This window comes from Propithecus coquereli, unplaced genomic scaffold (assembly GCF_000956105.1).
Source record: "Propithecus coquereli isolate 6110/MARCELLA unplaced genomic scaffold, Pcoq_1.0 Scaffold38, whole genome shotgun sequence".
In the NCBI taxonomy this organism is placed as follows: domain Eukaryota; kingdom Metazoa; phylum Chordata; class Mammalia; order Primates; family Indriidae; genus Propithecus; species Propithecus coquereli.
This window is the reverse complement of record NW_012149507.1, coordinates 4,031,000-4,046,456: the sequence shown is the minus strand read 5'-3', so window position 1 is coordinate 4,046,456 and position 15,457 is coordinate 4,031,000. Positions and strand designations below refer to the sequence as shown.

The window sequence follows — 15,457 nt, the reverse complement described above, 5'->3', positions numbered from 1 at the left end:
TATATATATTTTTAGCTGTCCAATTAATTTCTTTCTATTTTTGGTAGAGACGGGGTCTCGCTCTTCCTCAGGCTGGTCTCGAACTCCTGAGCTCAGAACAATCCACCTGCCTCGGCCTCCCAGAGTGCTAGGATTACAGGCGTGAGCCACCACGCCCGGCCCATGGATCGCTTTTATAATGCTCAAGTCAGGTTTAAAAGTATGCCTGTCACCCAGATAGTTAGTGTTCATTGTACCCATTAGGTAGGTTTTTGCCCATGCCCTCTTCCCCTCCTCCCTCCTTGATGCAGGTTTTGTTTTCAAATTTGGCTTTGGATTTTACTTCACCCTAAAACATCCCAATATCCAGCCCTGCCTCACATACACAGTTGACAGTGTATATATAATACCTTCCCATAGTTCCTGGTGAGCTGCAGAAAAGGATATTTCCAAATTCAGCCCACTTTCAATGGCACCCACCCCAACCTCCATGGCCTTTATTTGTCAAAAACAAAAGAGTATGATGGTGATATTGATTTGGAACTCCGAAATGATTACTGAATATAAATACCTATTCATACAACTTATTTTCTTACTGGTATGTAAGAAAAACTCTCAAGTATATAAAAGGTTAAATAAAAAGATACAAATTATATTTATCATCTTTGATGAAATTCAAATACAAAATCCCTTTGGGAGGTAGTATAAGATCAGTCATGTATATCACTTTTAGGTGTGCGCCGAGAGAAGAAACGTATGTGAATGTCCCTCAGTGTGGTCACGCTGCCCTGGGATGAAGCAGTGAGGCGCCCGCCTGAGTGACACACACGGACACCAATGTTGTCTTACGCATTAATCTCCAGAGTGTGCATTCCATATCGACTTTCAATAATATACTTTCCAGGGTTTGCATGGACATTGATTGGCACCTGGTTTTTATACCTGCAAGATAATGGAAACAAAATGAAGTAAATTGAAGTGTAAATAACATCATGATTAAACACACACACATACAATTCTTGTTCTTGGAGGGAGCATCTTCCGTAAACACAGCACTGAGTGTAGCAGCAGCATCTATTCAATAAATTTTAGTTTGCTTTACTTTAATTAAATTCCCTTACCATTAAATTAATCTTTTTGGTTGAGTTGTTTTGCGTTCTTTTTTAACTTTCCGGGGGGATTTTGATTTTGATTTTGATTGTTCTTTCCCACCATTTTGGTTGGTTTTCTTTTTTTTATGTTAGTGAAAAAAGCCAGTTACAAAAGAGTGCATAGGACAGTGATTGCTTTTATATAAAACACAAAACCAAAAAGACTAATTAATGCTGCTAAAAGTCTGGATACTGATTTCCCAGGGTGGAGTGGGAGGATGTGAAGGAGGCTTCTTGGGTGCTGAGAATGTTTGGTTTCTCCATTTGTGTGCTAGTTACATCGGTGTGTGCAATCTACAAAAATTCACCAAAGCTATACATTTATATATTATAATATGCACTTTTGTGTGTGTATATTATACTACAATTAAGAAGCTTAAAACAAAGTTGAGCATTGTTGACATAATAGGGAGGCTTTGTGTTGGGGGTTTTATTGTTGGCCGTCTGTGTAGGATGAAAGCAAAACATTCTTCTTGCTAACATTTTTGCATGGTGTTAAAAACAGTGTCATTGTATTGAAAGATCATTATATTTAAGTGTATTTTATGTCACAAGCAAACATGGCTCATTCCTTGGAAGAACTTATAAGTCATGAAAGGAAACTTCTGACAAATAAAAGCTACAAGCCTCCCTTTTTCTGACCATTCCATCTTGGTTACCCTCTCAGCGCTCGGAGGGTGGGCTCCTTGAAGAGGCCTCTCCCTGAGACGCTGTCCTCCGGGTCTGTACGCAGCACCTGATTCTTCTCCATGTCCTCATGCTCTCAGTAGTCAGTGGCTATGGTGCCGGACCAGGCTTTCCTATTTAAACTGTTTTCTGCCCAAAAGAGGAACTGGGTTTCACTTGTTTCTCTTTCAGACTTGCCACTTTGTGTGCACAGATAATGTGAATAACACTAATAGCCACAACTGATTGCCTATGCGCTAGGCAATGCTCTGAGCGATTTTGGTACACACTGGCAAATTCAATCCACAGGATAACCATATGATGTAGTGCTCTTTTTAACTTCCTTTTCCAGATGAAGAAACTAATGCATGGAGAGGTTAAGGAACTTGCCCAGGTCACACAGGCAGGAGTGGCAGAGTGGGATTTGATCCCAGGCAGCCTGGCTCCTGGACTATGTGATGCTTCCATTTTCTAGTTGTTCTCCATGTAGCTGCATTTCATTTCTTCAGACTTTGTGAAATTACTATCAGGAGGTTTGTGAGCAGGGAAAGTGGTGGAAAGGGAGAGGAAAGAAAGAAAATCAGCTTCAGTCATCTTCCTTTCTTCAACTCTCTCTCTGTCACATACAGCCCTCATGTCCCTAAAGTATATTATTCGTTTTCTACAGCATTTTTTAAAAATGTATCACTCTCCTCCTTTTAATAAAGCCCCAACTCATCCTTCAGGATTCAGATCAATTGCTACTTCTTCAGTAAATTTGTCCCTAAAATACCACACAATATGAATCGTTCCTACCTTTCCACATCAGGGTTATTGGGTTCAAATTGCTAAATATAACATTTATCAAAATTATGGTTGGATACGTGTCTCTCCTACTAAGTTACTGGTCCCTCAAAGATGGGGACTGTGTCTGCTCTACATTGATTTCTATTAAATATTCCCACTCCTGAGGGAGGATAGTCATGGGTAAGCGTCAGGCCCTCAGTGTTGGTTAAATCAGATTGAACAGAATGCTCATGTCACACAATAGATTAATTGCGGCTTCATACTTTTTCAGCAGAAGGAATGGAGTTCTGACAAACATCTACTTCATGATGTGGATGATTTTAAATAAGTGCACATGAAGAAAGTTAATTGAAGCTCTTTGGTCTCGGTTCCCTCAGATGTGAAATGAGGAGAGTTGGACTAGCTCCAGAATCGCAGCTGCGTGGCAGGTGTGTGATATAAACTCCTTCCCCACCCACAGGAGAGATGGCCACTGATGCTGTTTCCTGCCAGCCCAGAAATGGCCACAGACAGCTGTCCGAGCACAGGGATGGAGGTAGGCAGGACGATCTGATCAGAGTTGGTCTGTAAAAAGACATCGACTGGGCCAGGCGCGGTGGCTCACGCCTGTAATCCTAGCACTCTGGGAGGCCGAGGCGGGCGGATTGTTTGAGCTCAGGAGTTCGAAACCAGCCTGAGCAAGAGCGAGACCCCGTCTCTACTAAAAATAGAAAGAAATTAATCGGACAACTATAAATATATAGAAAAAATTAGCCGGGTATGGTGGCGCATGCCTGTAGTCCCAGCTACTTGGGAGGCTGAGGCAGGAGGATCGCTTGAGCCCAGGAATTTGAGGTTGCTGTGAGCTAGGCTGACGCCATGGCACTCTAGCCTGGGCAACACAGTGAGACTCTGTCTCAAAAAAAAAAAAAAAGACATCAACTGGCCACTCCTAATCTCCAGCACTCCCCGTTTTGGTGAATGACAGAGTAGAACATGTTCATTGCCATGTTCTTCTGATTTAATTGGTTTCGGTAATTTCACACTTGACTCAGAAGCTCCTTTGTGCTTAGTTTTTTCATGTGCTGGAGGGTTTTCAGTAGTTCCTCTTCTCATAAGAGGAGCAATATGATGCTAAAGGCTGCGGCCTGTGCTGTGTGACCAAACGACTGAGTGACACTCGTTTTGGCTTCTGATCAAAATGTTCCTCGTATCTCCATAAAGTTTTTGTTAAAGTATTTTGTGGCTCCGGTGGTTGCTTCGGCCTCCTTGCCTTCCAATACTTCCCAACTTAGCACCTTAATGCCTTTGCCCAGCTAATGACGTTTCTATTATGAGCAGCTGGCAAAGGAACTTGGTTCAAAAGACACACACACACCACTTTCGGACCTTCTCATCTTTCCTCTGGAAACCAGGTGCCAGTGTGAGAAACTCCTGTTTTAAAGCGGTGGGCAAGGACTAAGTCAGGAAGTGATTTAATTCTATTCTCTGAGGAATTTTACCCAGCGAGGCATTCAAGTTTGGGGTCACTTGAGATTGGGTGTCTTTAGCATTAAGTCAGGGAAGAAGGATTTTTGGCCTGCTCTGTATATATTTCACAGCTTCTTATTTCTGGAAAGTGAAATTCCAAACTGGCCAGTCATTGGCTAATTTTGGAGATTAATCTACACCCTGGGATTATGTGTCAAAAGCTTTCTTAAATCCTTGTGAATATTCAGGCATGCACCATTTCCCTTATCATTTTCATGTAGAGTCTATGAGCTATTAGTTAGCTTTCAGTATGCTGTAAGTATTTCCAGAATAACACTCTGGTATCCAGTGACTTTCACTTATATGTGTAAAACACGTAACACTTAATCCCTCCAGACACATTGCAGTTGAGATGTTGTGCTGACTTTGGTACTATGAGGTTACAGTAAAAGCTCTTCGGCAGTGTAAAGTATAATCAAGCAAAAAGGCTTCGTGGTAATTTTTTTCTATCAACAAATTATACGTACCAAAGTGATCTTTAATATGTTCACTCTCACCACAAATGGCATTGCTGCTCAGAACTCAACCTTCTGTTTTGAATAAATAGTTATATACCCACTTTAAAAACCAATTATCTGAGAGAGATCTATCTCATTAGGATCAATTTTGAAATTAAGTAAATAAGAAAAATCTAAAATAAAACTCCAAATCCTTATGCTGGGAAACAATTATAAATTGTAAATAATTTTTGTTAACCATTTTCAATGTAAGCCGTTTTTCTGATGATAATATGATAGTAATTGCTAAGTTTAAATATGTGATGAATGACTCTAATCTTGTAAATAAACTCGATGCTTCTGATTCTATTGTGGAATTTACAAATTCTCATAATTTACAAAAACAGAAAAAGAGTTTTCTAAATCTCCAGACTCTTCCTAAGATACATTTTTTATTCCCAGGTTTTGAATTATTATGCTTATCAACAAATTTCTTTAAGTATCTCTTTGACAATGACTTTAGGGCCAAACTGAAGAATTTTACACACTTTTCTTTTGCGGGGGGGGACAGAGTCTCACTCTGTTGCCCTGGGTAGACTGCAGTCGTCATCATAGCTCACTGCAGCCTCAAACTCCTGGGCTCAGGCCATTCTCCTCCTGCCTCAGCCTCCCGAATAGCTGGGTCTACAAGCCCGTACCACCGCACCTGGCTAATTTTTCTATTTTTAGTACAGACGGGGGTCTCGCTTTTGCCCAGGCTGGTCTTGAGCTCCTGACTTCAAGTGATCCTCCTGCCTCAGCCTCCCAGAGTGCTAGAATTACAGGCGTGAGCCACCTTGCCCAGGCTACGCACGTATTTTAAATGTCTTACTTGAGGATCTAGGCCAATATCCAACATACAGATCTGAAAACATGGGTGTTGAGTGAGTGAGTGAGTGAATGGCTGCTACTCGCTAATACTAACACACTGCTGCGGTGAGTGTTCCTGCATTTCCTTGCACGTTCCAATCAAGATTTCCATTGGCAAATTTGACTTGGGCTTCTGGCAAGAAATCCAATTGAATCTGGCTCTTTTTAAAAGTATGCAATTAACATAATTCTCTCCTTTTAAAGAACACCTTTTTCTTCTCACCTATTTCATATAATTTAAAAAATTTGACTAGGCAATACACTTATATGGTCCAAGAACCAAAGGTATAAAGGGTGCTTCGTGAGTCCTGGCACCTTCCTGCTACTTGTCCCCTTCCTCAGAGTCAATTGCTCTTCTTAGGTTCTTACGGACCCTTCCAGAATTTCATTATCCAAATAAAACTAATACAATCATAAATTCTCTTTTAATCCGCTTTGAAACGAATAGACTATTATACAAGTTATTACATTAAAAAAGCCTAGTATATTTTAAAACTTTGGTTTTTTCACTACATATATATTTTTCCTTCTATGTTGACAAAGCCTTCCTCCAGGACGGCCAGCATCACTGTGGTGCTGCTGCAGCCTCCCCGTTACTAACTTTCCCACTGAGCCCAAAGCATAGACAGGCTTCCTTCTGGCCTCAGAGTGCACTGGAAACAAGATGGTGCTCTATAGCCATCTCTATCCACCCTTGATGAGTGACATGTGCTCCTGTCATTCAGTGCTCTCTGGGTAACCTCTAAGTTCCACTTAAATAGATTTGGTCGGTAATTTGGAGTTGGCCAGAGAGCAGCTGTTGTGTGTTTGTATAATTTGTTGGCTTCAGGGACTCCCATGACCTAAAGGTGCTAAGTGGAAACTTGGAGCCAAACTCTCTTTGGAAAGGGCTCTGACGGAGCCAGGGCCTGGGTACACAGCCCTTTGAAAGACATGGTGAGGACTTAACTGCTACAAGTGAAGGCAGCATCATTGTATGAAGCATCGTCACAACCTTATTTCTTTAATTTACCTCCTTCTCTTCAGGAGGGCATTCCCAGTATTTCTTTCATGCTTGTGCTCAGTGTCAGGCCCAGGAAGATGCAGTTAGGTACCAAAAAGGCATAAATGCCAGCAAACTAACCGCCCAACAACCTTGGTTCTTGCTTGGGTTGTGGGATCCCTGCTGTTTGAGGGGAAGGGTGTTTACTGAAGATTGTATACTCTGTACTAGCGTTGAAAGTAAATTGGAGCTCCAGTTAATGAGTTTTTAAAAAGGTGGGATACTAATCCCACCGAGAAGTCAACGCCCAGGGAATGAAAGGAATGAAGCTTAAGTTTCAGGGTCCCTCACAAACCTGAGTCCCTGCAAGGCCCTATGCCTAATGTGTACTACTAACTTTATATTCTTTCTTGTAAAGAGTGCCCCTCCCCAAATTGTATAAGCTTCATGCCCCACAAAACCTGGAGCTGACTCTGTTTATTGCCATAGCTCATTGTCAGTTATCTGCTAGCTGGGGCAGATTTCAGCTTTACCCAGGGTGGGGTGGCTCACGCCTGTAATCCTAGCTCTCTGGGAAGCCGAGGCAGGAGGATAGCTTAAGCTCAGGAGTTCGATACCAGCCTCAGCAACAGTGAGACCCCGTCTCTACCAAAAAGAAAAAGAGAGAGAAAAAAAAAGAAAAAAACAAAATCCAGCTGGGAGCTGGGTGTTGTGGTTGCACGCCTGTAATCCCAGCTACCAGGGAGGCTGAGGCAAAAGGATCCCCTACAGCCCTGGAGTTGGAGCTTGCAGTGAGCTGCAACGACATCACTACACTCTACCCAGGGACACACAGTGAGGCTCTGTCTCAACAACAACAACAAAAAAGGCAACTGTCTCACAACAACAACAACAACAAAAAGCAAGACAAATCTTGCTTTCAGAAGTACAGTTAGCTATTTTCTTAGTTGTCCCCTGATTCTTTGTTTTGTTTTAATGTTTATTTTTCGCTTAGCTTGCAAGGCAACAAGACTTTCTGCAAAATGCTCTGGCCTGTCCCTCCTGGAGAATTTGTGGTAAGGAATGAAGTCACTACGACTGGGGCTTTGCATCACACTAGAGTGAGTTGCCCTCTCCTCACACTAAAGGGAGTGCAGGAACCAGAGGAGGCTCTTCCAGTGCTTCCTGTCTCGAAGCTGTCTCTGTGTCTTCACTTTTGTTTGAAATGAACCCCTAGGACATAAAATTCACATGTAAATGAAATAAATATTTCAAAGCCATCTGTGAAGAATTTGGGGGTCAAATGTACTACATCTCGGCTCTGTTAGTGAAGATAACTGAAAACGAACAGTATTTCTATTTTTGAATTTAACTGGAATTTGAAGGGTTTTCAGTTTCGTCATCGCATATTTTTCTGGAGAGTTTTTATCTTTTTTGTTTGTTTTTAAATTACTTCTTTTACGGGCCAACAAAGCACAATGTAAGGAGTTTAATCTCTGAGATTAAGCTCTGCTTTTGTGAAATCACATCATTCTTGCTTAATAATACCATCAATGGTTTGTGGTTGGGTTTTTATTCCAGTTGTTGTGTGCTTAACAGAATAAATAAATGCTTAGGAAATTAATATAAATCTCCAAGAAATTATTTTGTATCCTTTTGAAAATCATCTTTAATTTTTAAAAAGTGGGAAAACAGAGATAGGAAACTGTGTAATAAATATATCTACTTAACTAAGGTCTCCAGTTACTAATTTATTATTGATTATTTTAATTCATAAGAGAACTTTTTACTGACTAAATAATATTTCTTAGAGCTGTAAATTTGTTATTCTTTACAGATTTCTATAGGAAAGTTTGAAATTTTTTTTGAGGTGAGAAGTAATCAGTTTTTTAAGAGGAAACGTCCCTTTAATAGGACAAATTGTGCAACTCTATAGTCACAGAAAGGTAGGCAAAGGCAGATTGATTTGTAAACTAAAAACCCTAAGTCCCTTGCCAACTGAACGGACCCCCTCTTGGGCAAAAGGACCCCAGAAAAACCTTAAAACTGAGTTCCCAGCCACAATGAGAAAGGAGGTTGGACACACCTCCCATATCCCTATCCTTTTGAAGTTTAGACACAAACGTAACTCTGCCATGGTATCACATGACAGATAACAGACCCCCTTAACCTGAACATTCCTTTCTGCTAACTGAAAGTTTTTAGAGAAAGCTTTATTCTTTTATCCAATTGCAAATTAAAGAATCTCGAAATCCACCTATGACTTGCGAGACCCCGCTTCAAGATGTCCCAGCTTTTCTGGCCAAACCAATGTATACGTTCCATGTATTGATTTATGTCTTTGCCTGCAATTCTTGTCTCCTTGAAATGTATAAAACCAAAATGTAATCCACCTTGGGACCTCTTACTCAACGCCTCTTGAATTTGTGTTTTCCCCAGGCTGTAGTCACTCATATTTGGCTCAGAATAAATCTCTTTAAAATATTTGAAATATGTTCCTGCATTTCTCATCTTTGTTACTATAAATTATTTGCCCTGATAATTCATAGCCAGCTCTGATTTTTATTCTTTAGTTTTCAAACTCAAGAGCTCCAAAAAGAATTTATATACATAGAAAAATTGTAAGTCCAAAATTATCAAAGGCAGACTAATATCACAGGCGAATTTTTTAAAAAACTCACCACCCGCTTCTTAAGAATAACCATAGACAGTTAAATGGGTTTATCTTGTCCGCTTCTTCCATTAGTGCAAGTTAGGCATCAACATTAGAAATAATGGAAAAGAAAGAAGTAGGCAGACACTCTGGGTGATGGTCACAATTGTGTAGTGTTGACATTACAACCTAACGGGCATTTACCACCACCTCTGAGGATAAAAAAGCAGCATGCAAAATACCTGTGTCAGAGAATAAAAAGGGAACATCTTTTTTAAGTAGCTAGATTATTTTCATGTATCTGCTCTCTATGGCAGATATTCATGGCATATGACAAAAAGTTCTCAGTTTAGGGATCACAAAGGTATTGACAATCGCAATAGGATATACACTGAAAGAAGAAAAAGAGTGCCTATTCTTTGTTAAAAGAAAATGTCTTAAGGCCCCATATTTTCTCCCACCCAGTTCTCTCTTTTGTTTGGTGTCAGAAAGCACATTGAGGCCTCAGCTCACATGAGGGGGAGAGATGGGAGCCCTGTGAGTCTTAACTATTTTGTAAAAGATGGCATTGTTTTTGATCACAAAATCATATTATTTTGTGAAGTTCATTTATAGAAGTAATTTTTTATTTAATTTTTATAGACCATAGGAGTTATAGACATATTTTTGGTATGTAAATATGTTGACTAAAATCTAATACTTTATATAAAGACCCATTTGTATAATAGGCTTATAAGGTACTATAATGAATCACGTATATGCGAGACTGTTTTTTCTTCTCATACACAAAAATTCATCCCAATATCCTTTCTTCCCTCTTTTGAAAACCTATACAAACTTCTAGATGCCTTCATTGACTCTTGCATATTGATAGATCTAGGGAAACTTAACTTTGTGCAATGAATTTTGTTAGCTTTCATAAAGATAACGTACCAAGTGACACGAGGTTCTGGCCAGCCTGCTACGGAGCAGTGTAATTTTACATTCTCTTTCTCCCAAACTGTGTGGGAACGAGGTTTAATGATAAACTCAGGAGCATGCAGAAGATGGTCTTCATTCAACTTGGCATGATATGCCTCGGTTTCTTCTAACTGAAAAAACAAACAAACAAACATATCAAAATACTAATAAATCAAAGTGATCTCTGGTGCTAAAATAACAAATGGAAACCAAAATTTGTATTTTTCCATTTGGAACCTTACTTTTGTGTTTAGACAAAATTCATTCCCTTTACTCCTTTTAAAAATTGATGTAGTTATTTATCAATTAATATTTTAAGCTCGAGCAACATAGTTTACTTCCTAAGGTGGATTTCTTAAGGTTCTTTAAAATCTTAATTTCTTTAGAACCTAAAATTCCATGAAGTTTAAAATTATTAGGTTTACCTTTCTTTGGACTTACACATTTTAATGTCTTTCTCCTTGTTTTCTTTAGTTTTGTTTCTCCATAATTTCTTCATTTGAAACAAATAAATCCATATCTATATACACACACGCACACACGCACACACAACTTGTTACATGCATTTCCACTTTTGTAAGTTGCATTAAATTGTCTTTTCTTACTGTTTTTCTCAGTGACAGGCGTTCTGCCTTTTCTCGAATTGCAACTTTCCTTGACTTCTTTTCAAAAGTTTCCTCCTGTTGGAGAGTGGACGTAGCCTGTTTGGATTCCACAGACTGTTTGGATGCTCGGGACTGTTTGGATACTGTGGACTGTTTGGATGCTGTGGACCGTTTAGATGTTATGATTCCTTCCTCACTAGCAAGAAGGTTCCTTTGGGCTATGTAAGCGGCAGCTTCTTTAATTCTTTCTTCTTCCGTATCTGTAACTCCACTGACATGCACTTGACTAAAACACAATAATAATAAAAAGTGTATATTGTGGATGGCAGTGATAAGATTGCCTAATTTTACTAACTTCAAGGATCAGCCTTCACACACTGTGTCCTGTACCCAAAGAAAACCTGACACAGAAAAACCTGGTAAATCAGAAGCTGACTCTTCACATACAGAAGTGGTTGTCCCCTTAACAAATAGTGATGACAATGATAACAGCAATAATAATATCTATATGGCCCAGGTGCTTTTCACATACATTATCTCATTTCAGCCCCACAAAAACCCAATGAGGTAAACTATCATTTCTGTTTTAGATATATGGTAACAAGGTTCAGAAAAGTTAGATAACTTTCCCAAGGTCATTTCACTGATTGTCTTAGTGTGTTTAAATATGATTTCATTTACAATAAAATATTAAGTTATGCCTTCCTTTCCAGAGAAGACATATTGTAAAATGAGATATAGTTTGTGTGCTTGTGATCCTGATATATGACTATGAGTTTGATCTGGATTCTGTAGCTTAGCTGACGTAATGCATTGTCCAGAGCTGTTGCATATATAAAAAGTTCTAAATTTACATGAGATCCTTATGCCCACTAGGTTTCTTTCTAAGATAATAAAGGTCGTGTGTGTATATATATACATATATACTATGTGTGTGAGTATCCAATATGAAGACTGTCATATTGGATACTCAGCCCTGATGAAAAGAAATTATCAAACTTGTAATCAAAGTAGTGATATTTATAGATGTGACTTATTTATTACTCACAATGGATGATGATGGCAGGTCAGTGACAACATCCAAAAGTGCTGTGTCTAGTGTGGTAGTTTATGACAGAATTTGTGCTGTGATTTATTAATGTTGTTAAACATATTTGAATTATTTTTAACCTCCTTCAATGCCTTTATTGTAAACCCCATTGGATGTTTTAGTAAAAGAGTATATTGATTACATTGAAGATTCTCTTGAAATTGAGTCTCCTTAGACCTCTTAAGTCAGAATTGTACATTTGCTTTTCTTATAAGAATGATTACTTAAAAAATTAAGCAAGTACTACCATTGTGTTTGCAAGTTCCAAGCACTTGAATCTACGCAGTTTGCTGAGGAACAGGACTCAATATTTGTCTAAATTTGGAATTTCTCATGGAATGCTATGAAAACATCTGGCAGACAAGATAAGTCCACTTTATTTCTGACCAAACTTAGTAAATTTTAAATTTTTTCTCTATCTCTGTAAATATTAATGTTAGTCCTAACTGTGGAAGTGAGTGGACATATTAACCCCCTATCATTTGGTGGGAGGAAGATGAAAGATTTGTATCTTAGTGTCATGACATAACTACGTCTAACATTTTTTGGAATAAGGTATGAAGTGAATGAATTAATAAGTGAATATAAAACAAACCATCAGGAGAATTCACTTGGACTTCTCTGTAGATGTCAATATATGATAGAGAGATTTGAAATGAGCTTTGTAATATGTTTCAATACATAGAATAATGGATCACATTCAATGTCACTCTTGCCCCAAGCTCTAAGTGAGAGAACTTTAAGCGTAAGCCTCTCATTACCTCTAATACCGGACATGTTGACACAGCTCTAAAGGGCAGAATGAAGTTACAACCGCCTTGCCTTTTCCATTTACGAATAAACTAAACTTCAAAAAAACTATAATTATTTCACATGAGAATTCAAGTATACTTAAAAAAATATGCTGGACCCAGGACAGCAGGGATATTCTCCTTTAAGTAAATATAAGGGGTTGTCAGTGGTAACCCTTCTACAATCTGGGTATAAGATCAAGAGTGTGATGCTAACATGTTGACAAAATACACCACTATACTATTAAAAATAAATTAAAACCTCCCAATACTCTGCATATCTCTCATAGTTTCAACTCAAAATGTACTGCTGACACAAAGTTAACTATTGGAGTATAAGAGGTGGAATTCTCAGGTGTCATGTGGAGGAAATGGCACTTTTCAGAAACACACGCTACTTGCAGAGGGCATGTACATTGCATTGGCTAGGCTAGCTCTTTCACTGCCAGCCACGTGACCTTCAGCAAGGCACTGAGCCCTGATTTTCTTATCCAAACAACTGATACACTGATTTCTTTCCAGGGCTGTATGGAGGATTTAGCAAGACAGTTTATATAAAGCACCTAGTACGATTCCCAGCAAACTATAGGTACGCAACAAATGTTAATTTCTTTCCCATCCTCTTCTTGGATTGTTAATACTGTCAACACCACTGTGAAATGTTATTTTCAACACAGATATAGAATATAGGAGAGGATCCATATAAAATATATAGAAGAACTATAAACAGAACATAGAAATCAGTTTTTATTATCATTTTCTTTTATCACAGTTTATTTTATACATGATCATTTCTTGAGACTGACCTGGAAGAGACAAAACTGTTTGGTGGGGACAGAGCAAGGAGAAGACATAAGGAGTGAGAAGCTTCATTTCATGCCCATCCAGGTGGAGAGGCATGTCATATAGGCTAATGCTAAGCTGACATGGTTTTTAAATGATTTTTTGAAACAGAGTGGCAAAAAAGCTGGACGTAAAATAGTCCTCTAGCCTAGCCTTCTCCTACAACGAATACAAGTGGGAATTAAAAGAGGCCAAATATGGGCAAGCATACTTAACAATATAAGGATGTTTCTCTGGAAAGTTCACTTTAAAAAATCACGGATATCAAAGATATCAGATAAAAAGCTAAAAATAGAATGTTGTTTATCCCCTTACCTTCCTCATTGGGTTCAGAGAACTTATGACATTAACCTCTGAAACAAGTCAGAAAGCAACTGTCAGAGGGCAATGGAAAGAAAGACACAGGGGACAGATGTAGGTCACCAAAAAATCATGACCAAATTACTTCGTGACTTTCAATAAGGATCTACTTTTCCATGACATTTGCCCTGAGTGGATGGCCTCATTTTGAGTGCCACCTTAGCTATGAGAATAACTTTCCATTCAAAGGAAAATAAACAGGGATGATCCAGAAAGTTCCTGTTAAACTTTAATCTTGGTGTCTCGGACAAATTTCCTTTCAAGATTCCTTTGAACACTATTATCGCTCAAAAAATGTTTAAAGATAGGAAATTGGCATTACATAGACTTGTGACTTAATGATTATTTTGTTTGAAGTTTGTCTCAAAGCAAATGCAATCTATTTTCCATTGAAAAAAATATAAGCTAGGCATTCAAATTATGATTAGATTTTTCCCCTAATGAATAACAATTAAAACCACACTGACAACCAAGATGTTTTCCAGCTACGTAAACAAATCATCTGGGTTTTGTTTTTTTTTTTTCAGTTCACACAATATTTTCGTTTTGAGCTTTTCTTTTTAGTGTTCAATCACTAGCATCCAAGGCTCTACTTGCCACTTAAGTAGCATTAAATTCTAATCTTTCTCTTTCATCATGTAGCCATCCTATGTGATGGCAAAGATTTCTAAAAGGGAAATCCCTTTTTACAAAATTAATCTCTCTTAGCACAGGGCTCCAAACTTCCTCAGATCTTTCTCAACCAGTACATGGTAAGTGTTCAATAAATGTTAGCTAATATTATTATTATCTAACAACATTTACTCCCCGCTTTGTAATAAAGCCAGAAAGAAAAAGTACACTAACCGTCCCGAGAAAACAGGCACCATGTAGTCACTTGGTAGATTTTCTTTCTCTTCTCCAGACAGAAGGCTGTGCTTGGCTCTCTTTGTTTTGGTGCTCAACTTGGATGAATAATCGTCTAACCGCAGACTGGAATCTGTAAGTCTGAAACAAACTCCCTAATATTATTATAGACAATAACAAAAAATGCATTTAAAATATTCAGAATACTGACGAAAGAAAGTTTTAACCTGGGAGAATTTTTACAGAATCTTAGATCTCTAATGTCATAATTATCTTTATCTTTAGAAGTAGAGTTAGAAAGACCTCACATAATGCACTCTATATTGACGCAAAAGAAAAATAGTAATAGTAATTTTACAGCTACAGTAATTTCACGGCTTTTTTCCCCTTAAAGTTTCAAGGGAAAAGAGTGATGCTTTTATAAAAGTTCCAAATAACTTTTGTTGTTAATGTAATGTTTCAAATTTAGGCAGTCTGCATAAATGGCTTTGATACACTGTGCATCCAAATCCTTTCCGGATGCACACTTTTCTGGACAGGGAGCCTACGCAATTTTGATGCAGGACCCTAGATTCACACTTTGAGATCTTTAAGTACTGTAGGCAGACTCCAGCATTTGAAGGGACACTGGGCTCATCAAACAATAAAGTTAATATATTTTATGTGAACACATGGTGTCAAATGACTCAGAGGTGTACAGGGGTGTGATAAAGTTCTGTCTGCCTATGCACACTGGTGCAAATGTACACTTGGAGGTAGTGTTCTAATAAACCCAAAAATTTACTAGGGAGGTGGAAAATATTAGAGCAGAGATTGCAGAGAAAAAGGATTGATGAAATGAAAAGTACAGTCTTAATCTATATAGTTCTTGATTGAAATCAAATGCATTTTCGTATGAACACATAAAATTT

General features: G+C 38.3%; 1 protein-coding gene across 1 annotated transcript in view; it reads right to left on the bottom strand.

Annotated features, from left to right (window-relative positions):
* Positions 1–15,457, bottom strand: part of MYOM1 (myomesin 1) — a 184,578-nt gene that overhangs the window by 137,017 nt on the left and 32,104 nt on the right. Inside the window, exons 3-6 of the mRNA XM_012652075.1 lie at positions 14,547–14,687; positions 10,617–10,902; positions 9,985–10,142; positions 829–921 (exon numbers count right to left, since the gene is read on the bottom strand). Of these exons, the coding sequence (XP_012507529.1) occupies positions 829–921; positions 9,985–10,142; positions 10,617–10,902; positions 14,547–14,687 (678 nt within the window). The remainder of the gene's footprint in view (positions 1–828; positions 922–9,984; positions 10,143–10,616; positions 10,903–14,546; positions 14,688–15,457) is intronic.